A 27,990-nucleotide genomic window follows, 5' to 3' on the forward strand; every position below is an offset into this window, starting at 1 on the left:
CTACCTCACTCTGGAGGGCAACGGTCTCTCGCAGAAGAACGGCAGCGCGATGCCGCAGTTGATGTCGTTGAGCAGGCCAGACGCTTTCAGCTCCACGCAGTCCTCGCCTCCCAGGAAGTGCAGGAAGTCATTCGGCTCGTCCGGAGCCCAGTTGTCAAACGCCAACTCACCCAACGATTGGCCTGTGAAACGAGAACTGAAATGAGAAGTGCATTCTCAGATACTACAGTTAACACAGCAGTTCAAAGGACTCCCTTACAAGCTAGGCAAAAGCCACCCAAGGAATGTCGAAGGGGTTACTTAAACCCCAGCCCCATGTTGAAATGTTGTCCAAATTTTACAAGCAACGTTTGTAACGTGACTAACAAGGTTGCCTGGGTGGCACCGAGGGTGTTGCAGAACTGGGGGGTCTTAGAGGAACCCTTTGCCGTTTTATTCACGCACATGTTTATGCCGCACTATCGCGTCATCACGCCATAGGAGGGCGGAAAACGGGATGGTTGAAAAAGCAAGAGTATCCTTTCCTGTTTCGGATCACATTCAGATTTCGTCAAATGGTTATGAGCTGTAGATTTTTGAACAACATGGTTGTTGAGAGAAGCAGTGATTAGTATGATTAATCAATAATTCATAAACAGTCTTAATCGCATTTATTATTATTATTATTATTGTTATTATACCGCCAGCCGGTTTCAACCCGACGTAGGAGTCATCTTCTGGGCGATTACACCATTGGTCGACTGTTGGTGGTGTCACTCCTGTCTACATAACGACAGAAAACTATCAACTGCCGTTGTGTAGACAGGAGTGACACCACCAGCAATCGACCAATGGTGTAAACGTCCAGAAGATGACCCCTACGTCAGGTAGAAACCGGCTGGCGGTATAATAATAATAATAAATGCGATTAAGACTGTTTATGAATTATTGGTTATGAACAGTCCCTAGTGCTTCCAACCTGTACACGAGAGCAAAACCTGCGGTTGCGCTGCATTCAAAAGGGGTTGGATCACGTGAAGTGGGGATGCAGCCACACAATGTCGTTAGAGAAGGGCTGAAACGTGTGAGGCTGTCATCTACGTGTGGCTGGTGGCACTGCGAGCTGTCGTTTTCAACCGAGAAATCTGTGGGAATCAACGGCCCAGGGAGAGGTGTGGTCTCATTGACGCCTCTTTATGCCACCCCCTGACGCCGGTGGGTCTGAGACGTTTTCTTCGGCCACACATAAGAAAACCGTGTGATTTGAATTGTGGATGTCCCGGTTCTGACCTCCATCAAATGGTTCAAATGGCTCTAAGCACTGTGGGACCTAACATCTGAGGTCATCAGTCCCCCATACTTAGAACTACCTAAACCTAACTAACTTAAGGACATCACACACATCCATGCCCAAGGCAGGATTCGAACCTGCGATCGTAGCAGCCGCGTGGTTCCAGACTGAAGCGCCTAGAACCGCTCGGCCAGAGTGGCCGGCTGACCTCCATCCCGGCTGCGTTAAAAGAAGGGGTGAAATGTGAGTAAGACGGACTGTGGCGACCTTCTCATTGTGTGACACGTCCACAGTGGTGATAGGCAGAATTGTGGTGACCTTCGGCGTCAATGTAACATCATTAACCCCCTTACAACTCACGTGAACCTCTAAGTTAAGGATTTTTTTTTTTTGGTATGTTGTCTGAAACGTTGCCGAGCCCAAGGGCGACATCGCAGGACACTACGCTTTTGCGCCATTACAGAGGGAGGCTCTAGACATGTCTGAGTCAAACTTCAAACTTTTTCTTGCAAAGCAGGCAATTACTAAAACTAAACTCCGTCTGTACAGGCCTTAGAAGGCCCAACGGTACCGGTGGTACCGACTGGCCCCCGTGTCATCCTCAGCCCACACGCGTCACTGGATGCGGAGGGTCAAGTGGTCAGCACACCGCTCTCCCGGCCGTATGTCAGTTTACGAGATCGGAGCCGCTACTACTCAATCAAGTAGCTCCTCATTTTGCCTCACAAGGGCTGAGTGCACCCCGCTTGCCAACAGAGCTCCGCAGACCGCATGGTCACCCATCCAAGTGCTAGCACAGCCCGACAGCGTTTAACTTCGGTGATTTGACGGCAACCCGTGTTGCGACTGCGGCAAGGCGTTGGCAAGGAGGCAATTACAGTGATTCGAAAATGTGACCCATTACTTTTGTTGCGCAGTGTACATTTAAATGACTAGTCCACAATTCACACTTACGTGCTTGGAAGAGGGTTCATCGAACCACTTTCATCCTAATTCTCTATCGTTCCACTCTCGAATAGCGTGTGAGAAAAACGAATAACTAAACCAGTAAAGGCAACATAATCACTGCGACAGAACAGCAACTGTATTGGTACTGTTGTCCAGTCTCACTTGCGCATTTTTAAGTTCATGACGTTTCGGTCTCTCTGGAACCTCTTCAGATCAATGTAGTTGAGTTGAGATGTTCAAAACAGTTCTCATTTATTCCTGTCACAGTTCCACGTTTTTAATACATGACGTGTTTCGATCTCCTCGGATCATCTTCTGACGCAACTACATAGGTCTGAAGAAGATCAGGAGAGTTTTAAACATGCCGTGAATTAAAATACGTGCAAGTGAGACTGATAAATAAACGAGGATGGTTTTGAACACCTACATCTCTCAGTGTTAGCTCTGATTTGTCTTAATTTATTACGATGGTAACTTCTTTCCATGTTCGGTAGGGGAGGGGGGAGGGAAAGTTAAAAAAATATTTTTGCCTCCAGAGGAGAAACGCAGTGCTCGAAATTTCGTGAAAACTCCATCCCATCTCTATTGTTATACCCGTGAAATTCTTTCCCTTATTTCGCATTAATACAAAAACCTCTGCCCTTCTTTGAAATTTTTTGATGCCTTCCGTCACTCCTATCTAGCAACGATGTGTTATCACGCAGCACTATTTCAGAAGAGGACGGGAACGGCTAATTTAGACAGTCTCTTTAGTAGATTTGTTGTAGCTTCTAAATGTTCTGCCAATAAAATGCAGTCTTCGATTCACCAGCTTCACACCGGTTTCTACTTCATGATTCCAGGCATTTATCTGAATCGGCATTCTTTACACTTGTGTAATTTGTTGTGTAATCGAAATGTTATGTTGGTTCGGTTAATGTGCTGCCATCGAACCGACGACACATTAGATTCTTCTGAAACACCATATTAAGGGTTTAGGCAATGATAAATTGTGCTAACAGTCTAGATGTAGCGTCAGATCAAATGGACTCTACGTTTCACCATAGCTGAAACGACAAATAAGTTTACGTATCAGAGTGCCTGCAGCAGCCAGCCATACCCAAGGTAGAGCGAAGTCGAACTGTTGCCAGTCTACCAGAGTCGACGTTTAAACACTGGATGCTCTTTATGGAGGAATAGGGTTCAAACATTCGATTAGCCATCAAGATTTTGATTCATGTAACTTTCCTTCAATCTGTTCATGCGCATGAATGCTATAATTTTATTCCAACAGACCGCGCTAGTTGTATTTGACACTTTTCTACAACTTAGTTAGTGTTCTGTGTGTAACAAACTGAACACTGACACCATGATACACTTTCAGTCTACCGGTGTACCTCTCATATTTTACATGCCCCAAGCACGTTTTCCTGAATAACAGCAAATAGCTTCATGCAAGGTAAAAATTTCTTCTGGAGAATTTTTTTTGGGTCTGCTGCTAGACAAGAAAAAAAAAAGAAAGCAGAGGAACGAGAGAAATCCAAACAAAATTTATATCTACGTCTATACTAAGCAAGCCACCATGAAGTGGCGATTCTTGACCTATTCCACTTGTATACTGAATGAGTGAAAAACTGCCTCCTGCCTGCAGCATAATCTGTCTTGTCTCATGATCTCTATGGGAGATATACGATGGTGCCAGCAGACTGTTTACACAATCTTCATTGAATAAAGAGTTCCCTAAATTTACGTGAGAAGATTTAGTAACAAGTACATCGTCCAAAGATTCACATTTAAGTTCCCTGAGCAGTTGTATTACATTTTCATAGGACTATACTTTTCTGTGACTGGGTAGATCACATAAGACATTTAGAAAAACTCAAGTTTTATGGAACTTGTTGCTTTATGCACGACTTCTTTGGATCATGCTTAAGAAACAGAACGCAAAAAGTAGTGCTGAATAATTCACAGAATGTTGGAAGGGAAGAAAATGTTAAAGACTGAGGAGAAATCATAAGGAGAGTCCCACAAGATTCAATTCTGGGTCCACTCCTGTACCTTATATATGTGAATGAGCTCTCAATTAACTTACCTTGGGGAAATAGAATTATTTGCAGACAATGGTATTATTAAAATAAATCTCATTAGAGACAAAGCAACAAAAGAAATTGCTAACGATGTTTCTAAAAAAAAAAGAAAATAATTATGTATTGGTTCCCTGCAAACAGACTCTCCTTAAGTTCTGAGAAAACACGCTATACTTAGTTCTGTACAACAAAATAGCATACCTACAATCGATGTACCACATGAAGAGAAATCAGTAAATAGGATAGAATGCCCCAAACTTTTGGGTGTATATACTGATCAAAACTTGAACTGGAAGAAGTATGTACTGAGCTTCTCAAACAATAAAGTTCAGCTTCTTTAGCTCTTTGCATTATTGCTACTCTTGGAAACAAATGAATCAAACTCTGGCATATTTTGCATAGTTATATTCAACAATGTCTTATGAACAATTTTCTGGGGCCATTCAACACTTATGAAAAAGTACTGACTGCACAAAAGCAAGTAGTGAGTGTAATATGTGGTGTTCACCCACAGTCGTCATATAAATATGTCTTCAAGAAGTTTGGCGTTATAACTGCACCCTCGCTAATGAAGTTCTCCACAAATGGTCCATCATAATTTGAGAAGAACAGTGATATCCATACCTACAACACTAGGAACAATGACCTTCAGTACGCATTACTAAAGCTGTCAGTGCTTCAGAATGGAGTTCAATATGGAGCAACAAAAATTTTTGATCATTTGGACAATAACATGAAATGCTTGACAGGTAGCAATTCAAGTTTTAAATCCGACCTAAAATCGTTTCTCCTGAACAACTCTTTGTATTCCATGGAGAAATTCCTATTTCTAAACTGGTAGCCTGTATAAAAAAGTACCTAGATTTTAAGTGTAGTATTATGAGTATGAATTAAAAAATTATGTCTTCGACAAGAATAGAAGCTGAAGCAATGAATCACAGTTTGTGCAACAGACAAGACTTGAGCACAGGTCTACTGCTTACTAGACACATGTGCTAAACACTACACCACCATAACATTCGGGCAACCACAGCTGCAGAGACTACCATAGTCTAGTTCCGTCCTGTATCTGTACCAATACAAACTTCAGTTCATGTCTTTAGTCTATCTTCTTCTTCTTAAACCATCAGGCTCTCCGTGCAGCTGTATTTGCCCTAATGGTACAGTGGTGTAGTGGTTAGCACATACAGCTAGTAAATAGGTGACCTGGGCTCAAGTTCCAGCTGTAACAGAAATTTTAATTCATTACCTCAGCTTCTGTGGTTGTTGTAGGTAATGTTGAGACTCATATGTCTCGATAAAAATGTAATTCCATCAGATAAAAGATATTTTATTTAGTGTTAATACTAATCGTGGATACATATCCTATAAACGACTCGTTCCACATAATATCGATACAACAATAGTGCAAATGATGTATGGAACACCTAACTAATTCTGATGGAATTACATTTCCCTTGTAGCTAACTATCACGATCGTAGAAAGGTGTCTCGATTCATTTGATATCTGTTGTCATGTCTAATTGCTAAGGACTACAAACGGAGCAATAACACTCTTGAAGTCGTTCCATTAGCGATTTATACGCAATTTCCTTTACGTGTGTACTGCACTTCCCTATATCTCAGTCCCTACATCTCTGTGTTCCACTAAAAACGATTTCGATTTTGTTGACACGACAAGAAGTAAAGTATGGGATGTTCAATATTTGGCGACTCGCACCCATGACGGTGACGAAGCTTCCTTCTCTCTCGATGTCACTGATGCCGACGTAGGAGGAGCGGCCGTCACCAGCCGCCAGCTTGAGCAGCTCCTCGGCCTCCTCAAACGTATCCGGTACTGCGAGGTGCCCGCTGTCCCCTTCGCAGATACGCTTCGCCTCCTCATATTTCTCTGGTTTTGTGTATCGCTTGTAGAAGCCCAGGCCTGGTATGTACCTGCAAGAGATGAACATATATATGCTTATAAACTGTACTTGGCGCTCCGCTTTTTAGGAACATCAGCCACTACTTCTTGCGTAGGACCAAATTGGCCTGTTATCTGACATTCATTCTTTTGTGCACTGTGGTGACATAAGACATGGGATAGTGATATGTAAATGTACATATGGTGGTAGTATCGCGTGCACAAAGTATAAAAGGGCTGTGCACTGGCGGAGCTCTCATTTGTATTCAGGTGATTTGTGTGAAAAAGTTGCCGGCGTGATTATGGCCGCACGACGGGAACTAACGGACTTTGAAAGTAGAATGATAGTGGGGGCTAGACGCATGGGACACTCCATTTTGGAAATCGTTAGCGAATTCAATATTTCGAGATCAACAGTATGAAGAGTTTGCCAAGAATACCAAATTTCAGGCATTACCTCTCACCATGGAGAACGCGCTGGCCGACGGCTCTTTTGAAGATTTGTCAATGCTAAAGACAAGCAGGAATGGTTCAAATGGCTCTAAGCACTATGGGACTTAACACCTGATGTCATTAGTACCCTAGAACGTAGAACTACTTAAACCTAACTAACCTAAGGACAACACACACATCCATGCCTGAGGCAGGATTTGATCCTGCGACCGTAGCGGCAGTGCGGCTCCGGACTGAAGCGCCTAGAACCGCTCGGTCACAACGGTCGGCTTAAAGACAAACAACACTGCATGAAATAACCTCAGAAATCAATGTGGAACGTACGACTAACGTATCCGTCAATATAGTGTGGCGAAGTCTGGCGTTAGCAGTGTATGGCAGCAGACGACTCAAGCAAGTATCTTTTCCTAACAGCACGACATCGCCTGCAGCGAGTCTCCTGGGCTCGTAATCATATCGGTTGGTACCTAGGCAGCAGGAAAACAGTGGACTCATCAGATGAGTCCTGATTTCAGTTGTTAAGAGGTGATGGTAGGTTTCGACTATGGCGCAGACCTCACTAAGCCATGGACTCAAGTTGTCAACAAGGAACTGTGCAAGCTGCTAGTGGCTCCATAATGGTGTGAGCTGTGTTTGCATGGAATGGACTGGATGCTCTGGTCAAACTGAACCGATCGTTGACTGAAAATGTCTATGTTTGCCCATTTGGAGACCATTTGCAGCAGTTCATGAACTGAAAGTGCCCACACAACGATGGAATTTTGATGGGTGACAGTGCGTCACGTCACCAGGCCACAATCGTTCGTCACTGGTTTTGAGAACATTCTGGACATTTCGAGAGAAAGATCTGGCCACCCAGATCGTCCGACTTGAATCCAATCGCACATTTATCAGCAGGTCAGTTTGTGCATAAAATCCTGAACAGGCAACTCTTCTGCAATTATTATTAATGGTTATACAGGGAGCACCGGTCAGTATTTCTGCAGGAGACTTCCAACTACTTGTTGAGTCGATGCCACGTTGAGATGCTCCACTTCGTCTGGAAAAAGGAGGTGTGGCACGATATGAAGAGACATCCCATGACTTTTCTGCCCTCAGTGTACAGTCCCGTGCATGCAAGCTTCGTAGTAATAAAGAGGAAACTTCATGTTGTGTGAACGAAATGGTTCAAATGGCTCTGAACACTATGGGACTTGACTTCTAAGGTCATCAGTCCCCTAGAACTTAGAACTACTTAAACCTAACTAACCTAAGGACATCACACACATCCACGCCCGAGGCAGGATTCGAACCTGCGACCGTAGCGGTCGCGCAGTTGCAGACTGTAGCGCCTAGAACCGCTCGGCCACACCGGCTGGCTGTTGTGTGACCGGAATTAGTTCCTTATCACTTGCTTGTCGTGCAGCTGGGCTCGCTTTCACGTCTGGAAGCACTCGCCGACTGCGATCCAACAGGATAACAAAAATGCTTGCTGATTTTTTTATTCAAAAATATTGATTAGGCCCTATTCAGAGTACGTGTCTGTGCATATTTCACACAAGTGTGTGTCTTACGAGCTATGCATTTGAGAGTGACACGTTTCAACTATGTTCCATGTAAATTTTATATTTTTGCAAGCTAAAAACAATTCAAACATCTTCGTCTTCACTCAATGAAGTCCAATCAGGCATTGTGGATTTGAGGGCTTGGACATCGAGATTCCAACTCGCAAACTGCCATGATCTCTCGGAATTCCATTACTCTCAATGAGAGTTCGAACAGGCCTTGTAGTCCCAACGGTACCGACCGGCCTCCGTGTCATCCTCAGTCCTTAGGCGTCACTGCACGCGGATCGGAGGGTCATGTGGTCATCATTCTGCTCTCCCGGCTGTTTTCAGTCTTCGTGACCGGAGCCGCTACTTTTAGTGAAGTAGCTCCTCAATTAGTCTCACAAGGACTGAGTGCAGCCCGCTTGCCAACAGCACGCGGCAGACCCTAACGGTGACCCATCCGTGATAGCCAAGCCCGACAAAGCTTAACTTCGCTGATCTGACGGGAACCTGTGTTACTACTGTGGCAAGGTCGTTCGCTGTTCCTAAAGGTAACTCGGACAAAATTATTCTGTGTCATTTTAAAGATTTTCTCAAATTGGTTGAATTTGGAGGTAGTGAAAACTTCTTCACAAACACGGAAGATACCAAGGAGGAGACAAACGTGCTCTCTATTACATACTTAGTAGAATACGTTAAGTTTCATCGCATGGCATTCTGTGGACTCATGTCCGTTTGTTACTGCTTGTAAATCAGTGTGAGAACTGCTCGATTCAAATGCTTTGATTGTATTCTGCGTCATTTTTGTTCCCATCTATTTTTCATATTTTCTCACATTTAAAGGTGGACTCTGAAATTTTCCCTATGGAAGGTGACTAAGGTACATTAATTTCTGCTAAATTTATTGTTCGTAATAGTTGTTAATAACATGTGAACTCATTTGTCTAACTTCCGTTGCGTTTTTAGCATTTGCAAGAAAGAATCTTCTAGTCACTAAGATTACAAAGCCTACTCATCTACATCTACGCCTGTACTCCGCGAACCACTGTCAAATACTTGGCAATCAGCGGCAAGAAGCAAGACGATTCAAAGCAGAATTACATACTCAGTCCGTGAGGGCATGTGATCAGGTTTAATAAGAATTCTGTCAAACGCTGCTAACATGCAGTTCTCCATTAAATTCGAGAAAGCACGGAAAACGAATGCAAATAAAGTTAACGTAGAATAGGAGCAATATACGGTGTATGCCTGAAGACTTACTTCAATTGTCAATATTTATTTTACAAAAACTGCAGAACTTAAAAATTTGTGGTTTGTGGCAAATGAAAGAATGAATCGTCATGTTTTCGTTATGATGTCAATAAAATTCAACATGCGCACTGTTTGTTGTTTGAAGAATGTCTGATCGATATTCGACTTCACGCCATATGTTTCACGACGCTCAGTGTGTAGCATCAAATCAGAAACAGCATCATCCTTTTTAAGTATCCAGATGAGGTACTTGTGTAAAATAAACCTTGTCCTTAATGTAGCCCCGCAAAAACAGATCTAAAAGCGTTATGTCTACCGATATTGCAAGCCAGTTGGTGGGACCATCACGCCCAATCCACTTGCAAGGAAATGTTTCTTGAAGAAAATTTCTAACCATACAATCCCCAATGCGGTGGTTGGAAAATCACTTCAGACTGCAAGTCTCTCAATTGAGGCCCCGCAAATTATTCCAACACATCCAGATAAATGTTAGCCGTTACTGATTTTTCGCCAAAAAGAAAAGACCAACGATTCTGTTGTGCGCATTAAACCGCACCACACATTCATTTTAGGGGAATCCGTAACGTGATCTAAGGCAACATGTGGACTTTCTGCACACCAGTTTGTCCCTGTTAACTTTACCTGATTTGTGGAAAAACGCCTCATCAGAAAAACAATTTCGTTGAAGATAATCGTGTTTGGTATCGATTTGTCGTAATCAGAAACACAATGATATGAACCCAGCATCACTTTTGGAAGGATATCTCTCGAATATGGAATACTTTAAATCACTCAATAATGAAACAGGATGATTAAGGTTGCAACGTTCCAAGTGGCGTGGCAGTGAACCAAGGTTGCCTTACCGCAAATCCGAATGCAACTCTCACCCCCACCTTAAGTGCGATGGGAGCTACAATTTCAGCAAGACCACCAGACACTACAAAGAAAATGTTCGTGTCTACAGCTGGCTGATGTAGTCAGATGCTCACAGTGTACCATGTGATCTAAATTCTCCAAACTAGCAAGATTAGAACGTTTTTCACCTGCAAATATAGCCTATAAATGCAGGTAAGAGATCGGTAAGACAATACAATGAAACTTTAATTAGAGAAACGGTTTAAATCACTAAGAAGTGTTGCTGTCGTGCTTACAGTTGTTGTTGTTACCTTCCGTCCGAAGACTGGTTTGATACAACTCTCTACATTTGTATGTTCCGGGCAAGCTCCTTCAGATTTGCAGAACTCCTACAACTTGCATTCATTAGAATTTATACATTCAAGCCTTGGTCTCCTCTACACTTTTTTGCGTCCTCCGTGCGTTATTCCATTACCAATGAAAAATTCATTGATGCCTATAGATGTGTCTAAACAATGGATCCCTCTTTTTAATCATATTGTATCACAAATTAATTTTCTCTCCATTTCACTTCAATAGCTCCTCGTTCATTAAACAATCTACCATTCTAATCTTCAGCATTTTTTGTAACACCACCTTTCAAAATCTTGTGTTCTTGTCTGGATTGTTTACCGTCCACATTTCACTTCCGTAAAGAGTTTACTCCAGTCAAATAGCTTCAGAAAAGAATGCTCTGATACATAAATTTAAGTGTGGTATTAAAGAATTTATGTTTTCCAGAATCGTCTTTTTTTGCCACTGCCAGTCTGCATTTTATACACTCCTTACTTCGGCTAACATCAGTTATTTTACTGCCCAAGTGGCAAAACTCATCTACTAGTCTTAATCCCTCATTTCCTAATCTAAATTCCTCAGTACTTTCTAGTTTAATTCGACTATATTCCATTAACCGTGATGTATTTTTGTTGATATTTGTCTTGTAACCTCTTTTCGAGATACCATACACCCCGTTCATATGATCTTCAAGGGGTTCTTTACCATCTGTGAATTGAAGCGTCATCGAATATGAAGACAGAACAAATACGTGTTGCATAGAATAGAGTTCATCAGCTAAGTTGGCAGGTGGTACGATAGCAAATACCGGGGATAAAATTGTGCATCCAGTCAAATAATCGTTGTTTGGTTCTTTATACTCTAAAAGTAACCAAGATTTCAGAAAAAATTATTTTCCATTTGTTTCGCAAAACACTTATTTTTCTTAGCTTTCTTAGCAAAACGTGTGTCTTCATTGGTGAGCCCTTATTTTACTGAAAATCCGACAATATATCTTTTATTACTAGATCTAGGTATTTCATTACATCTGTTGCAATGTTTACCTTATTTACTTGCCACTGTTTTCCGCTGTAATTTATTGTACGAAAACCTTTCGTTTTTACCGACTTAAAATTTTTGTTGTTTTGTCATCATTTACGTGTTTTTCTCGTGAAGAATGAGGCATAAAACCTTTCCACGTGTTAATGTTATTAATAGCACTACAATTTCGTTAAGCATTGGCTTCAGAGCACAACACTTATGATTATACAGCACAAATAGGAATCTGTCCGGATAGCCGTGCGCGTTAGCACGCCGCTACGGGGATTTGGAAATACGAGGCAGCCCCGCATCCAATACACCCACTGAATTAACGCCGACAGCTAGTGTGCCAACCAGTGTATACGTGGTTTTTAGGCGTTTGCCACATCCAGATAAGTGAATATTGCGCTGGTAGCCACATTCTACCTCAATTACACCATTCGCAAACACTTAGAACACGTTCTCATACTTTTGAATTGGATAACACTAGACGCAGACAGTTGGGATACACAAAATCCATCTTGAGGTGGAAGGGGTGGCGACAGCAAGGGTATCCGGCCATCCTCTACCACTAACATTGCCATACCCAAATAACTGACATACTGACGCCGTGAAGATACGCAATAAGGTCAGAAGGAGAAGACAGAACACGCATAGGTACAGCCGATGTTCGACTGGATTTTCCTCGCTGTGTCACATTATTTGAACTACTGCTTTATTACTCTTTAGTGTCTTTGTATCAGTCTGTCTCTCTCTCTCTCTCTCTCTCTCTCTCTCTCTCTCTCTCTCTCTGTGTGTGTGTGTGTGTGTGTGTGTGTGTGTGTGTGTGTGTGTGTGTGTGTGGTGTGTGTGTGTGTATGTGTGTGTGTGTCCATCCTCCCTCCTTTCAATCTGTCTGTATGATTCGTTCAATATATTGTACTGTGCTGAGTATTAACTTACAACAGATTCTTCCCTTCTGCTGTAGCTCTCTGTATATCAGTATATCGTCATAGACTGTGGCTCGATTTAGGCGTTTTTAGGACAGTTTCTATTTTTTGTGTAGTGGTTGTGTAACTAAGTGATCAGGAAATGTTGAATACAATACGTTGCTTTTCGGAACACTCAAACGTTGAGAGCCTCTTGTTTTAAAATTTCCGTATGCCTAACCTGTAAGTATGATATGACCGAGTCGTACATTAGTGAGCAAATATCCAACTTTAATTTTCAAGTGTCAATATTTAGTTAAGACTGAATAATTTCGCTGTCTCCATAGATTATGAGGCATCTACGTTGCCTTTTACTTTTTTTAGCTGCGCTTATAGATTGTGGAAAGAGAATATCCAAATCAACATCCGACATTAAAATTTTCTCATAAATAACCGAAATATTTGATATGTGCTAATCTTAAGACCAATGAAATGATGTACAGCTGGGCTATAGTTCACAGGTCTTCAGGGTATCATCTCTTGACGTGTAGTCGATATCTTCTCAAGAGACTAACTGCATGACAGCCACTGGTGTCCCATACACAAGTGTTTGCAGGACCGTGCATTCCCTGACTGTATGGATCGCATGGGGGCTATAAGCGTCTTCCTTGGACAGCATATGTTCCACTGATGGCTCTAAAAACTTAATGTATTTCACTTTGTTTCTTTTAGAGAGCACATTTGTCTGCTCCATAGAACCTTTCGTGTTTGTGAAGGGCTTTGCACTACCTCCATATTCAATCGCTGTGAAGTCACTAGAGATTTTTAATATGGTTAATAAACCGAAAGTATCTACAATGAAAATGGTTTAATTCCGAGAAATTATAAAAGTCCGTGAGATGGAATCTCATTGCCCATGACTCCAAACCCACAGAGACTCATTAGAGTTCCTTGATTCAAGACGCAGATGTGTGAACTGCTACAAGCTTTTATTTTATATTACACAAAAACAAATATGGAATCATTTTCCCCAACCAATGTTACAGATGCAAGCAAAAGTTTAGTAGAACATGTGCAACATGTCCACAATGTAATTCAAATAGTGCAGTATACATAAGAAGCTTCTGTGCTATGTCTTGTCATACGCTTTTTATGTTTTTACGCGTGCTAAAGCTTGATTATTTTCACCTGATATGGCCACTAGGTCGAAATTACTTAACAGTGTTTCTAAAATAAATATTCTTACAGCGGAAGGACGACCACGATGTCGTTCACAAAATTTTGCATGGCTGTAGAACCCCAGCTATGAAAAGTGAATCTTAGTTTTTTATTTAGATTTATCGAATGTAAAGTACACCAGCGGAAAAACACAATCAGTACCCACACTAAGCGATAGCAACGGTGATGTTACGGATGACGGTGACACTAAAGCAGAGTTACTAAACACAGTGTTCCGACATTCGCCAAAGGAGAAGAAGTAAATATTTTAGAATTCAAATCTAGATCATAAGTAACGCGGAAGTAGATATCTTCGGTGTAGTAAAGCAGCTGATATCACTTAATGAAGGTAAGACCCCCGATCCAGACTGTATACCACTCTGGTTCCCACAGTGTGTTAGCAGTTATATACAACCGCTGCCTCTTCGAAAGATCCGTACCTAAGGACTGGAAAGTTGCGCAAGTCACATCAATACATAAGAAAGGAATTAGAAGTAATGCGCTGAACTACAGACCCATTTCACTAACCTTGATTTGCAGTAGGTTTTTGGAACAAATATTGAGCTCGAACATAGTGAATCACCTCAAAGAAAATGATTTATTGACAAATAGCCAACACGGATTCAGAAAATATCGTTCTTATGAAACACAACTAGCTCTTTATTGTCACAAAGTAATTAGTGGTATCCCCTTGGGGGGGGGGGGGGGGGGAGGGGATGGGAGATGACAGATTTCATCAAAATATTTTATTGTGCAACCACATTCGAAGCTAAATCTATGAAAATTTGTATTTGGCTTCTCCGTTAGAAATAAAACTTACTCATGTCATTGTTTCCAGAAATTCAACTCTTACGGCGGCTAAATAGGAGTGAACCGTTTTATGAAAACATTTCATTGCGAAAGCATTTTAAGAACTAAATATTTGAAAATTGATGTTTGGCTTCTCGGTTTGAGACGAAAAAATACATGTTTCACCGTTTTTGCAAATTCAACCCCTAAGGGAGTGAAATAGCAAAGGTCAGAAAGTTGAAGTTAGGAGAGGGTGTGGATCATATGCTGTAGGCATCGTTTAAGAAGGGATTATCCGCAATTCCACTCCTAAGGGTGTGAAAGGCTTTTTGGAAGTATCTCACTATCAAGGGAATTTTGAAGCTGGAAGTGGTATCTGGTTTCTCAGCCAGAAAATAAAAAATATTTGGTTTAGCAGTTTTGAAAATTCAACCACGATGGGAGCCAAATGCTGCATGAAAGATTTTTTGAAAATAAATAGTTACTAAAAAAACAACAAAATGATTTTTAAGGCTACGTCTATGACAACTGATATTTGATTTCTCGGTGAGAAATAAAAAAAATACGTGTTTCAGAGTTTCTGGAAATTCAACCCCTAAGGGAGAGCAATAGAGGATGAAAACTTTTGAAAAAATATTTCATTAAGTTGAAACAATCTTAAAGCTAAAGTTATGTAAATTGGTATTTCAATTTTCGGTTAGATTATAAAGAAATGTTTGTTAGGAGATGAAAGTTGCTTTGGAAATATCTCCACAAGAACTAAAAAGGTACGCTTAACAAAAACTTTGGACTCTAGCTCGATAATTGCTTTTTTTGCAAAAAGTACACTCGGGAAAGACCATGGTTATATTGCCTTAATTAGCATGAAAAGCTTAGAAGGTGTTGCAATTTGCGAACGACATAAAAATTACACAATTACACAATTAAATGAACACCAAAAAAAATCTCTGCGGCCCAGACAGTCTACGCGAGGGAAGCAGCGGGCGCTAAGCTAGCACTCGTAGAATAGGAAGAAAGAATACTGCTTTTCACGCCTTATTTTCCCGTAGTCGACGTTAACTGGCGTACCACTGTAAGCGCTACTGTCGTTCTTTGTTTGAGTAACGTAGCCTGGTCCTTCCACTCGCTGTGATTTCGTGTGGCGAACTACTCACTGGTAGCCGGCTGGAGGCACGGGGTAGAGCGGCAGCTTGCAGACGAAGGGCAGCGGCTGGTCGCACGGCACGTCGTTGAAGAGCGCGCCGCTGCTCAGCGTGACGCAGTCCTCGCGGCGCACCGACAGCCCGCCGTTGTCCGGCTGGCGAGCCACCCAGCGGCCGCGCAGCGCCGCGTCCAGAGACCCACCTGTACAGCCGGCCACACGTCTTGCTACGTCACGTTCTTCCTGACGGGCCATGGTCCTTAGCCTACACACCTGCACCGCTTCGGCCTTAGCCAAAGCGATGATGCGAATGCGGCGAACGTGGGTCCACCGAACACATAACACTACAATGCGACACACACACTGAGCCGTGGAAAAAAAATTTTGAAGAGCGCGCCGCAGCGCGTTGTGTGAACCAGTCGTCCTCCGTTTCTGGCGGTGGCGCCGCTGTGGCAATCGCAGCTATGGTGTCTCCCTCTGGTGGGGAAGGGGAAAGGTAGCCTGTTCACGTGCATTTAAGGTGCACTATGAGCTCGCTAGTGGGCGAGTCTGGTCAGTTGGTCAGCCGGGTCAGTGAGGGGAGTCAGTGTCTATTTGTCTTCCGGAGTGCTAGTATGTGTTAGGCCGCCTGTCTGCTCGAGTTTGTTCAGGCAATGGTCATTGGCGGTTGGATCGATCGGTTGGTCGGTCGCGCACTGGGACACAAGATGACTTGTCCGTCTTGAGCGTCGGCGCATGTGAGGTCGCCACATTAGTCCAGTGGGCCGCGCCGTATAGCGAGGGGTAGTGGCTTCGCGGCCGACACGAGAGCAACAGGAGTCAACCCACGACATCGGTCTGGCCGGCGCGAGCTGCGACGCCGTGAGACGGGAGATCGGCGCGCCTTCCTGCGTCCGTTGAAGCGGCTGGCAGAGGACGGTTCGGGAGAGCGTTTTGGGGGTGCTGCGCCAGGTCTTCGCCAGACATCGCAGTTTATTAGAAGTTAAGTGATTCGTGATACGTTGTTTCATTTACTTGTTAAATTCTACTCGTTTTCTTGGTCAGTCTCTCGTCCCCAGCTTGCTCGTCTATCTCCCATCCGCATTTGTTAGGCAGTTAGTGTCTGTCTGTCTGTCTGTCTGCCTGTCGGTCGGTCTGCCGTACGTTATGAGCTGCCTCTGTCATGTTTGTCGGATTCCGTGTTAACGAATTTATTGCTTGAAGTGTAACGGCCGAATTCTTGAAATTTGTTTTTATCTTGCCTATCATCTTGAGAGGCGGTATATGTGTAATGTAGAGCATGTTTCTATATTTTATGTAAGACTGTATTTAATGTTTTTTTTTATTTAAACGGTCATTTTAGTACATAAAGTTGCCACCCTTCCACCGTAAGAGTTTTTTTAAAAAATCAAGTTGCACCTTCGGTGGCAACTTAATTTTTTTAGAGTTAGTGTTTTGTACCATTTCCATCCCTCCTACGGGGTTCATAGTTTATGTGCTTGTGTGAGTTGTTAAAGTTTTTTGTTTAAAGTAATCTGGTGTGTTGCAGATTAGCACCAGTGTAGTCTTTCAGAGGTTGTTGTGAGCGGTCGTGACTACGGCCATGTCAAGAGGGAGCGGCAAGGTTCTCAGCCCGAAAGCTCATACTGTCAAAATTTGTTCTTTCTGCCTCTGAATAAATTGTAACTTGATATTTAGAGAGTGCTTTCTGATTATAATTTTAAATCTTTTTTAAGGGCTTTTTAAGAATAAAATCTCCATTTGTTGAAAGAAATTTAATTTGTTTCCATCAGTTACCCACTGGTAACTACTTCCACGCTCACATAGTGTGATTAAATGTGTTAATGTTCTTGATGAATCGCTGGTAAATAAAGCAAATTCTTAAGAAAAAGTTTTGAAAGTAAATTCACGGTTCACACACACACACACACACACACACACACACACACACACACACACACAGCACATACACATGACAGAAATCGAAGACATAGGGCAAGCTTTAAGAGGCCCAGATAAATGGACCACGCTTAACCGCAGCAGTAATGAAATATCAACAGCGCTATACAAGACTTAAAAGTAGCAACTACCATATATAAGATTACGATCAGACACTTTCCTATGCCGCAACACGATACGTGGGACAACAGAAAATAAAATTATAATGAGTACATGACATTTTCAGCTTTGTTGGAGCCGATTTCAGAATCTAAACAACGTTGCTCTTCTTCTTAAAGAAATTTATTTCCCAAGATCGCATAACAATACACAATGAATACTAGTTTCAGCGAAATTAAATCGCCATTTTCGGATCATCTGCACAGACAAAATTTTTACAAGACCAATCCATTTCTGCGACAGTTCACATTAGTTGGACACACATTGCTGTGCGAACAAAGCACAAAAACTCACAAATGAAATACATGAGACGTATATACAATCTTTTCGTCTAGTGTCCTTGCTGATATCTGATAGGAAACTGTCATATGTGGAGAAGGACATGACATGAAAGGATTTTATACACGTCTAATGTATTTTATTTGTGACTACCGTGCACTGTTCGCGCAGCTTTCCTCTTATTGTACGACGAGAGACGGTACTACGGAATATCGTCTCTATAATGTCCGTCTGATTAATGTGAACAATCGACGAAATGGATTGACCCTGCACGGCGATTTTATTTTACTGCAATTAGTAGTCACTGCGTGTTTTTATGTGCTCTGGGCAAATAAATTTCTGTAATGAGAACGACGGTGATTAGAAATTCAAATACTGGTAATGTAAACAGATGAACATAGGCCTACAGACACAGATGAACTGGTTCAGTATCACCACATACAGATATGTGTAGGGTAAAGTAGCAGATCACACAACTGCAGCAATACTCCAAGTAAAACAGTGAGTTTCCAAACAAAATGATCTGATTTCAAAACACCGCATTTATTGCTAAAAACATACTGAGAACATGGGCCGAACCCAAAAATATTCACAAAGTATTAAAGCTTTAGCTATGCTATTACAATGCGCTCTGTGCCCACCATGAGCAGCACGAACAACATCTAGACGATAGCTAAATTCGTCATAAACTTTACACAATGTATCTGCTTTTACAGAAGTTACGGTGACTGTTCTTCTTCTATGTCACGAGGTAAACGGGAAATGAACACACTTTCCTTCCAATATCTCCGCAAGAAAAAATTGCCATGGGGTCATGTCTGGCGATCTTGGAAACCAAGAATTCAGGGCAGTGTCTCGTGGTCCATTGCGCACTATCCAGCGTTGGGGCAGGGTGTCACTGACAAACCTATGTACGTTGTTGCGTCACTGTGATGGATGTCCATCCTGTGGGAAAATAAAGTCATCGGAGTCCTCCAAGTCGTGGAAAAAGATAATTCTGCGGCATTTTAAGTTCACTCATTTTTCCTCCGAAAAAGGAGGGACCGTGCATTTTTTTCTCGGGAAATGGCACAAAAGACGTTCAATTTATTATTTTTCGCGACATCTGTAAACGGCCAAGTGAATAACATCGGTAGTACCGTGATGCTTTTCCAGGACGAAACGTTTGTTTACGGAGAAGTCGCAACGTTACAAAATTGTAGTGAAGTGTAGAAGCTTGACGCTTGGTGCAGGGAACAGCAGTTGACTTTCAACATAAACAAGTGTAACGTATTGCTTGCAAATAGACATAAATGATCCAAAAGCCGCTTCTTCTAGGTATCAAATGAAAGTTAACAGATCGAAGATGAGTCATACAATGCATTTAAATTACTGAAATGAACCAAATGAAATTAATGGCTCTCCGGTTGTTTGCTGGAAAAGCCGGATACAAATTTTGAGTTACACTGAATCTTTGTATCGGTCCTGGGGATGTGACAGTCTAAGTGGTTAAGGCTTGCGTTCATTTTGTCATTTTGCCGCCGACAAAGACGAATGTTAGTATCCAAAACCAGAAAATTACATTTTTAGCAAGCACTATAGCATCACGCAAACTGTTGACAGTCTTTAAGTGAGGGCGTTAACATCGAAATTGTGGTGTAAAAACATAAGGGACACTGTAGGAATAGTGTTCACTCAAACAAAATGTATTATTTTGACACGTTCACAATAAGTATCCTAAAACCAACCGTATATGAGATTGCTCCATTTTCTCTGCTTTTACGGTAATAAATCAATAAATGTAAATAAAGAATACAAAGATGTTGAACTGCAAATATTATAAACGAGCGATTCCACAATCACACCGAATGGTATGACTGGAGAATTGGACGTTTGAGAAGGAAAGCCTGTAATTACTTTCATTTTCACATCTCAACAATTTCTATAATGTTCATTTCTTGCATAAGCATCCATTAAAAAAGCATTGGGGCGTCTTCTCAATTACATACAGCATGATCCAAATGGAGCACCGAACACACCTGTGCCAAGTTATTTGCCTGTACCTACTTCCCCACAAATACAACATAACCCATTAGGGTCTTTCCTACGTGTGTATAGTGATTTCAGTATGCCAATAACTGGTCATCGTAATCATCTTCAGAAATGCGGGAAACGTCCACTATCTCTGACAACTCTGGTGTTTCCTCCTTAATTATGATTTTCTTTGCTCGTTAATGACTCCACATACAGTTTTCCCATTCTTATTTTTCAACTCAGTCTGTTGTTTATGTTTACTGCTAACTTTCATCTTCATTTTAGCTTTAGTTTCGCAGGGTTGCAGATCTTGTCTTTCAGCACACAAATACACCATTCTGTCATTAGATACCAACAAGATTATATTCTGTTTGTTGAACTGGTATATTTAGAAACTAAATCCGTGTAATGCCACAGGTTTTAATAATCCATTCAGCTAAAAACAAACCAGTAACAACTGTAAGCTCACATTTTTTATTTTCCATATTCTGAAAACAACAAAAAAACTGGCCTGTTTTATTTGTCTCACACTCACGCATTCCATTGTTCAAATTGTATTTAGAAGAGGCTAGCGGTAATCGGAAGCCGTTACCTTTGTCGTGTGCTTCAACTACTGAATGCTTACGATTGCCCACTGCGCAGAACTACCGAAATTCTCCTTACTGATCGCAGACGCGTGACACAACGTTTCATTTCTACATTTATCTTGGTTAATATCCGTGTTGCTAAAATTAAACATCCACATTTTTTCTTAGTTAATGTCCACGTCGCTAAAATTAGAGTAAATGTGTCAATAGTTTTCTTCCTGTATACTATTCATCGACTAAATAGGACGAGAATAAAATGAAGAGGATTAATTCTTTTGCCCTAAGCTGAGTATCTGTCGCGATTTATTTGTTTAATCGTATGGTGATTTTATACAATATACAGTTGATATAAGGCAAGTGATTTTATACAATATAAATATGATATAAGACAAGATCAAACCTTAAAGTCCGTGTTTTTCAACCAATTAATTAAGCTAGGTGTAAGAGTGAACAAGTCGTCGGGAATTCCAGGGTATGAATGAAGTGGACAGCGTTGGACTAGATGTTCAATTGTCTCTTCTTCTTGATTACATTCACACATTGGTGAACTGATGCAGCCCCATATGTACCTGGAGTAGCTACAACAACTACCTCCAGTCCTTAACATGTGGAGGCGGCACCAGAGGTTCCTCGGTAGGTCAAAACCTTTTGACTTCTTTGTGGGGTCAAGGTGATGGGCTCTTGTTCCCAATGTTTTTGTTGACCATTCATGCTTCCAGTTTTCATTTAGATCCTGCTGTAACACTTGCTAGTCTTCTTGATCGCAATCGTTGCTGTGGTGGATGACAGAATTCCTGGTGCAGTGGTAGAGAGGGTGATGCAGAGATTTTCTTGGCTTCCCTCAGTAGAGCTTGTTTCCTCCATAAGTGAGGTGGAGGGATGTGACTCAACACAGGTAACCAGTGGCATGAGGTTTATTTGATGGAACCAGTAATTTAGCGCATTGTGTCGTTCAGTTTTCTGGCTACCTTCTTCACATGTACACTTTCCAACTAGACAGGTGCACAATTTTCGGCAGCAGAGTACACAAGACCGAAGCCAGTTAAATGCAGACAGTCAGTAGAGGTTCCCCAGGTGGTACCACTGAGCTTATGTAGTATGTTGTTCCTTGCAGCAACTTCATGAGAAAGCTTGGTGATGTGCTCTATGTAGTCCAGGGTTCTATCTAGAGTGATTCAGAGATATTTTGGGAAAGGATTGTACCTCAACGTTTGTCCATTGAGCGGAACTCCTGGTTTGTAGTTCGCAGCACGATTCGCTAGATGGATGTCGCGATGACTGTACGTGGCAAGTTAAAATTGTGTGCCGGCCCGCAGGTCTAAACCAGATCCCTACTGAATGGGTTGTTCAGGAGAGCTCAGTGACTTCGATCGTGGACTAGTCACTGAATGTCACCTGACTAACTTGTTCACCAGGAACAATTCAGTTCTTCTAAAGCTGCCCAAATCGACTATTAGTGATTTGACTGTGAAGTGGGAGCGCGAAAGAATAACTGCAGCCAAACCAAGAGCAGGCTGACCTCATGCACGACTGGAGAGGGATCGTTGAATATTGCAGAAGACGGTTTTAAAAAACAGTGTGAAATCAAAGAAACCAGTCATGAGTTACACGGTTGTAACAGCAGGTCAGCTACGAGAACGGGCTACAACGATCGAGTAGCTCTTCATAAGACACACATCTCTGTTGTCAGCGGTAAGCGACGCTTTACATGGTCTAAAAAGCGACACCAGCGAACTGGTAACAATAGATTTGAACTGATGACCCGTGTTACATTTTGTGGCAACCCGATGGAAGGGTTTGAGATTGTCAGATGCCTGAAGATCGTTACTGGCCATCATGTGTAGTGCCAACAGTGAAGTACAGAGGAAATGGTGAATCTTGGATTGGCTGGCTCGTGCTTATTTTGGGTGATCACGTCTGTAGTTCAACAACGGGTTACACGAACTCAGGTGCAGCAAGAGACTGTCATCGATCTGAGAAGATATCATACAAGAGTACCTGAACTAAATCTCCCAGCATTTGTTAACTGTATTAATTAACTAGCCCTGAAATAATCTCAAAGACAAAAAAGATGCACTGTGAAGGACTTATCAGAATGGACCAGAAATCAGTAGACGTGATGAATAGGCACAGACGAATGATTAGGATTTCAGAAAAGTTTGATTTGTTCAAGAGAACGAGCTTCAATAATTGGTTAAGACAATAACATGTTGGTCCTCCTCTAGCTTTTATGCAAGCAGTTATTCGGCTTGGCATTGACTGACAGGATTTGGATGTACTCCTGAAGGATGCCGTTCCAAATTCTGTCCAACTGGCGCATTAGATAGTCAAAATCCCAAGCTGGTTGGAAGGCCCTGCCCATAACGCTCCAAACGTTTCGAGTTGGGGAGAGATCCGGCAGTCTTTATGGGGTTTAGAAAGCATGTAGACAAGTAACAGAAACTGAAGCCGCGTGCAGGTAGACGTTACCTTGATCAAAAGTAAAACCTGGATGGCTTTACATGAAGAACAACAAAACGGAGCGTATATATTGTCGATGTACCGCTGTGCTGTAAGGGTGCCGTGAACGACAATCAAAGGACTCCTGCTGCGAAATGAATTGGACCAAAGACCATCAGTTCTGGTTTCAAGCCGTACAGTGAGCGACAGTCAGACTGGTATTCTACCAATGTCTGGGGCGTCTTCACTGGTCATTGGGGCTCAGTTCGAAGCGACATTCATTGCTGACGACTATTATGCTCCAATGAATGAGATTCCAGGCCGAAGAGGTGTCTGCAGACCCCGGAAAGTGGTGGGATACAAAACTGGCGCCCGAAATACGGCCTGACCACCAGGAGCTCTGGTGTAGGGTAACATTTCATTTCATAGCAGGACCCCTTTGGCTGTATCTGTAGCCCCCCCCCCCCCCCCTCTTCCCACAGACACACACACAGTGCAGCGGTACATCGATGGTACTCTAAGCCCCGTTTAGTTAGCCTTCATTAACCCACCCTGGGCTTACATTTCAGCAGTATAATGCCTGTCTTCCTGCTTGCCAAGCCCTGTTTTGGAGGTCAAGGTCGCTGGATCTCTCCCCAATTGACAACGTTCCGAGCGTTATGGGTATATCGTGATTATGAAGATGTAAATCGTCAATTGGACAGGATTTGGAACTATATTCCTGAGAAAGTCGTCGAACAAGCCCATTAATTAATGCGAAGCTGAATAACTGCTTGCATAAGGGCTATAAGTGAACCAACGGGTTATTTATTGCTCAATTTGTGAAGCTCCTACTGTTCAGTAAATCATCCATTGTTTTGAAAGTGTAGTGATTTGTTTACGTGTACATGTACAACATATATACTGATTTCTGTCCCATTTGGATAATTCCTTCGTGGTGCATCTTTTTCCTGTTTTTGTGTTATAGCATATGAAAAATAATACGAAATACGTCAGAATATGAGCACATTTTATAGCATTATGAATTGTGTCCAATGGAGGAACAATTAGTAGTGATGGTTGTTTGCATCAGCACGTAATTGCAGCCTGTGACAAAGCATTGTCTGGGAGGTAATAGTGTGTGGACAATAAGATACCTAAAATGGACTGTGTAATGGCTTTATTTGAGCCGCTACATGGTTCTATGAATGTTAAGATCAGTGTAACAAACCATTATGTAGAGTTTCGAATACTGATAAGTTGGGTCAGAGAGGCATTAGTGGCCACTGATCAGCACCAATTGTGAAGTTGGTACAGGTAGAAACCGCTTACGCTCTCTGGGCCCTTCCGGCCACCGTGTGTGGACCCTAGTCCGGATAGACTATTAGGTTTCTCTTCCCTAGGACGCTGGTGAGTACGGATGCTCTGAGTAGCATCTCTGTTTGCGGAGTTGAAATGTGTGAGAGCTTTGTTTGAATTCTCGGTAGTCACTCTGGTGCGTGGCATCGATAATCTTGCCGCACCAACTAATTCAATAAGGGAACGGTGTTAATTTCAGTAATATTCAGTTTATTAGATGAGAACTTTTGTGCAAATGTAACTTGGCGTGGACGATCGGTGTCACCACATGTTTTACAGCTTTAGTTAGTTTAGCCTATTGTGTATGAGTCTGTTGTGTGCTTTGTGGAATGCTTGGGCTAAATTTTATTTAATTTACCGTCCAATTTGTATTTAATTCCTACGGACTTAGGAGCCCGTATTCTGGTGCACGGCGTGTGTTTCTTTGTACACCATGAGGCTCCAGTTCGACATAAACACCTCTCGCGTTCGAATTGAAGCCTCAATTTCATGACACAGTAGATGTGATCTGGTTTGGTAAATTTGTTTATAAAATTGCGGAGTTGTACGGTATTTTAGATGTGGACTAGGTGCTGCAAAATTCACCATTAAAGGCAGTCGCGTTATGACCCAGTGGGCTTACATGTGGGTTATGGAAGCTTGGCTAAGCAGGGATGGCTAGAGGACAAAGGTAAGGATGTAGAGGCTTATCTCACGAGGTTCAAAATGGTTCAAATGGCTCAGAGCACTATGGGACTCAACTGCTGAGGTCATTAGTCCCCTAGAACTTAGAACTAGTTAAACCTAACTAACCTAAGGACATCACAAACATCCATGCCCGAGGCAGGATTCGAACCCGCGACCGTAGCGGTCTTGCGTTTCCAGACTGCAGCGCCTTTAACCGCACGGCCACTTCGGCCAGCTATCTCACGAGGGGTAAGATAGATACTGCCTACAGGAAAATTAAAGAGACCTTTTGGAAAAGAGAACCATTTGTATGAATATCAAGAGCTCAGATGGAAACCAAGTTCTAAGCAAAGAAGTGAAAGCAGAAAGTTGGAAGGACTATATAGAGGGTCTATACTAGAGCAATGTACTTGATGACAATATTATGGAAATGGAAGAGGATGTAGATGAAGATGAAATGGGAGATATGATATTGCGTGAAGAGTTTGACAGAGCACTGAAAGACCTAAGCCGAAAGAAGGCCCCGGGAGTAGACAGCATTCCATTAGAGCTGCTGACAGCCTTGAGAGAGCCAGTCCTGACAAAACTCTACCATCTGGTGAGCAAGATGTATGAGACAGGCGAAATACCCTCAGACTTCAAAAAGAATATAATAATTCCAATCCCAAAGAAAGCAGGTGTTGAAAGATGTGAAAATTACCGAACTATCAGTTTAATAAGTCACGGCTGCAAAATACTATTTCGAATTATGTGAACTTTGTTGTTTTTTTTTTTTTTGTTCTAATAAAACCCCATGTCATTCCAAGCATGTGTGTCAATTTGTACCTCTCTATCTACATTATTCCGTGATTTATTCAGTTTTCAAATTTATACTGACTTTTTGATCACCCGGTATGTAGTTCATGAAGCGCCGGTGCGAGTTACCTAGGTTGGACATGAAGTGGCCCTCGTTGTCGCGGTCCGTGATGGCGGTGAGAGCGGCGGCGACGTGCGCGCGCTTCAGCAGCCCCGCCAGCGCGTCCGCGGGCACCGTCAGCTGGCCGCCCTCCAGCCAGCAGCGGGAGGCCGCCGCCCCCTGGTCGGCGGCCGCGCGGTGCACCTTGTACACGCCCACGCCGGCCAGCAGCTCGTAGCCGCGGGGGATGAACGCCGTCTCCTCTGCACCACACACAGACCACGCCAGCTACTCTCGTACGTCACTCTTTATACACAGAGTCCAAATGCACAACACTACATCTGCTACATGAAAGAAGTTTACTTCGGCGACAGTTCTAAGTGTCTGGTTCACGTGATTTCCAGCAGGAAATACCCTGGTGCAGCTAGCTCGCTTGCTCGCTCTTTCGTTACCCTTTGTGCGTCAAGTGGCGATGAGGATAGCAGAACAGCCGGCCGCAGTGGCCGAGCGGTTGTAGGCGCTTCAGTCCGGAACCGCGCCACTGCAACGGTCGCACGTTCGAATCCTGCCCCGGGCATGGATGTGTGTGATGTCCTTAGGTTAGTTAAGTTTAAGTAGTTCTAGGGGACTGATGACCTCAGATGTTAAGTCCCATAGTGCTCAGAGCCATTTGAACCATTTTTTGCGAGCGTATTTGGAGATACTGCAAGTGTTATTGCAGATTCAGTGGGAAAAATTACTGACGCCAGGTAGCACTGTTTCCAGCTTTCAGCTGCGAATTGCAAACGGTTGCAGGTGTAACAACACTCTTCTATAGAGCTGTGACAACACTAAGACATTGATATAGAGACGTATACATATTCGTATTACGTTATAGAAAATCCATCACAACTTTCATGTTGATATGAATATATTTATACAGATGGCTTACCTATTTCGAAAGGCAGTTTCAAAAATGGTTCAAATGGCTCTAAGCACTATGGGCCTTAACATCTGAGATCACCAGTCCCCTAGACTTAGAACTACTTAAACCTAACTAACCTAAGGACATCACACACATCCATGCCCGAGGCAGGATTCGAACCTGCGACCGTAGCAGCAGCGGGGTTCCGGACTGAATCATCTACAACCGCTCTAAGGCGTTTCCACGACGTTTTCAGTGTGTCACAGCGTGTATGACTGACATATGATTTCTGATTTATCCTGATAGGCATACTGTAGGAGACATTTATTAACACTTAGGTATTGTATGTAGGATGTTAAACAAGGGAAGTACGTACACAAGTAACTGTTCGTTTTTCTACATCATTCAGCAGTATTTGCAACTGTTATATCGCTTTTTTAGAATGTTCGTTTTTTTGCCATTCTGGGTACAAAAAGTTCGTGGATGAAGCATTCTCACCTAATATTGTATTTATACTGTGTTTGTGATTATTATGGAAACTACCTGAAAACAGAAACGAGGGACATTAGGTTTTAGCGTTCCGTCGACATGTTGGTCATTAGATTCGGAGCAGATGTTCTTATTGCTTATGCAATGTATGTCCGTTGCAAAGGAAAAATCGTGGCATTTGCCTTAATCAATTTAGAAAAAAAAAAGACAAAACTTACGTTGGAATGTCTGGTGGGAATGTTATGAATATTAAGCGAAGAAAATCAGGGATTGATGTCCCGTCAAGGACTACTTGTAGCTGGAGCAGCAGCTCATATGGAGAAAGGGTAGGACAGGAAAGTGGCCGTGTCATTTCCTTAATCGAATAACACAGAATCTAAAAGAGGTTGGCCAGGTGGAAAGTTGAGTTGCCCTCCTCCTGGATGTGAGACCGCTGTTTTATTCATTAGGTCATCTCGCGTGTTGAAATTCTCTGTGAAGTCTGTTTAAAGAAAAGTGCATGACATTTTTTCAACCTGGGAAAAGTTGTTTTCGATTCCTCATGTCTAGACAGTTGCGTACAACCTCTGATGTAACGGTTTCACCAGAATACCGCTTAT

At 42.4% G+C, this 27,990-nt stretch overlaps 1 protein-coding gene across 1 annotated transcript; it reads right to left on the minus strand.

Annotated features, from left to right (window-relative positions):
- Positions 1-27,934, minus strand: LOC124594473 (C-type mannose receptor 2-like). The gene is made up of 5 exons (XM_047132849.1): positions 27,907-27,934; positions 25,981-26,261; positions 15,698-15,927; positions 6,005-6,219; positions 1-182 (listed from the first exon to the last, which is right to left on the minus strand). Exons 1-5 carry the CDS (start codon positions 27,932-27,934, stop codon positions 1-3), a joined length of 936 nt encoding a protein of 311 aa, XP_046988805.1.
- Between the last annotated feature and the right edge of the window lie 56 nt (positions 27,935-27,990).

Source organism: Schistocerca americana, chromosome 2 (assembly GCF_021461395.2).
Source record: "Schistocerca americana isolate TAMUIC-IGC-003095 chromosome 2, iqSchAmer2.1, whole genome shotgun sequence".
Lineage (NCBI taxonomy): Eukaryota > Metazoa > Arthropoda > Insecta > Orthoptera > Acrididae > Schistocerca > Schistocerca americana.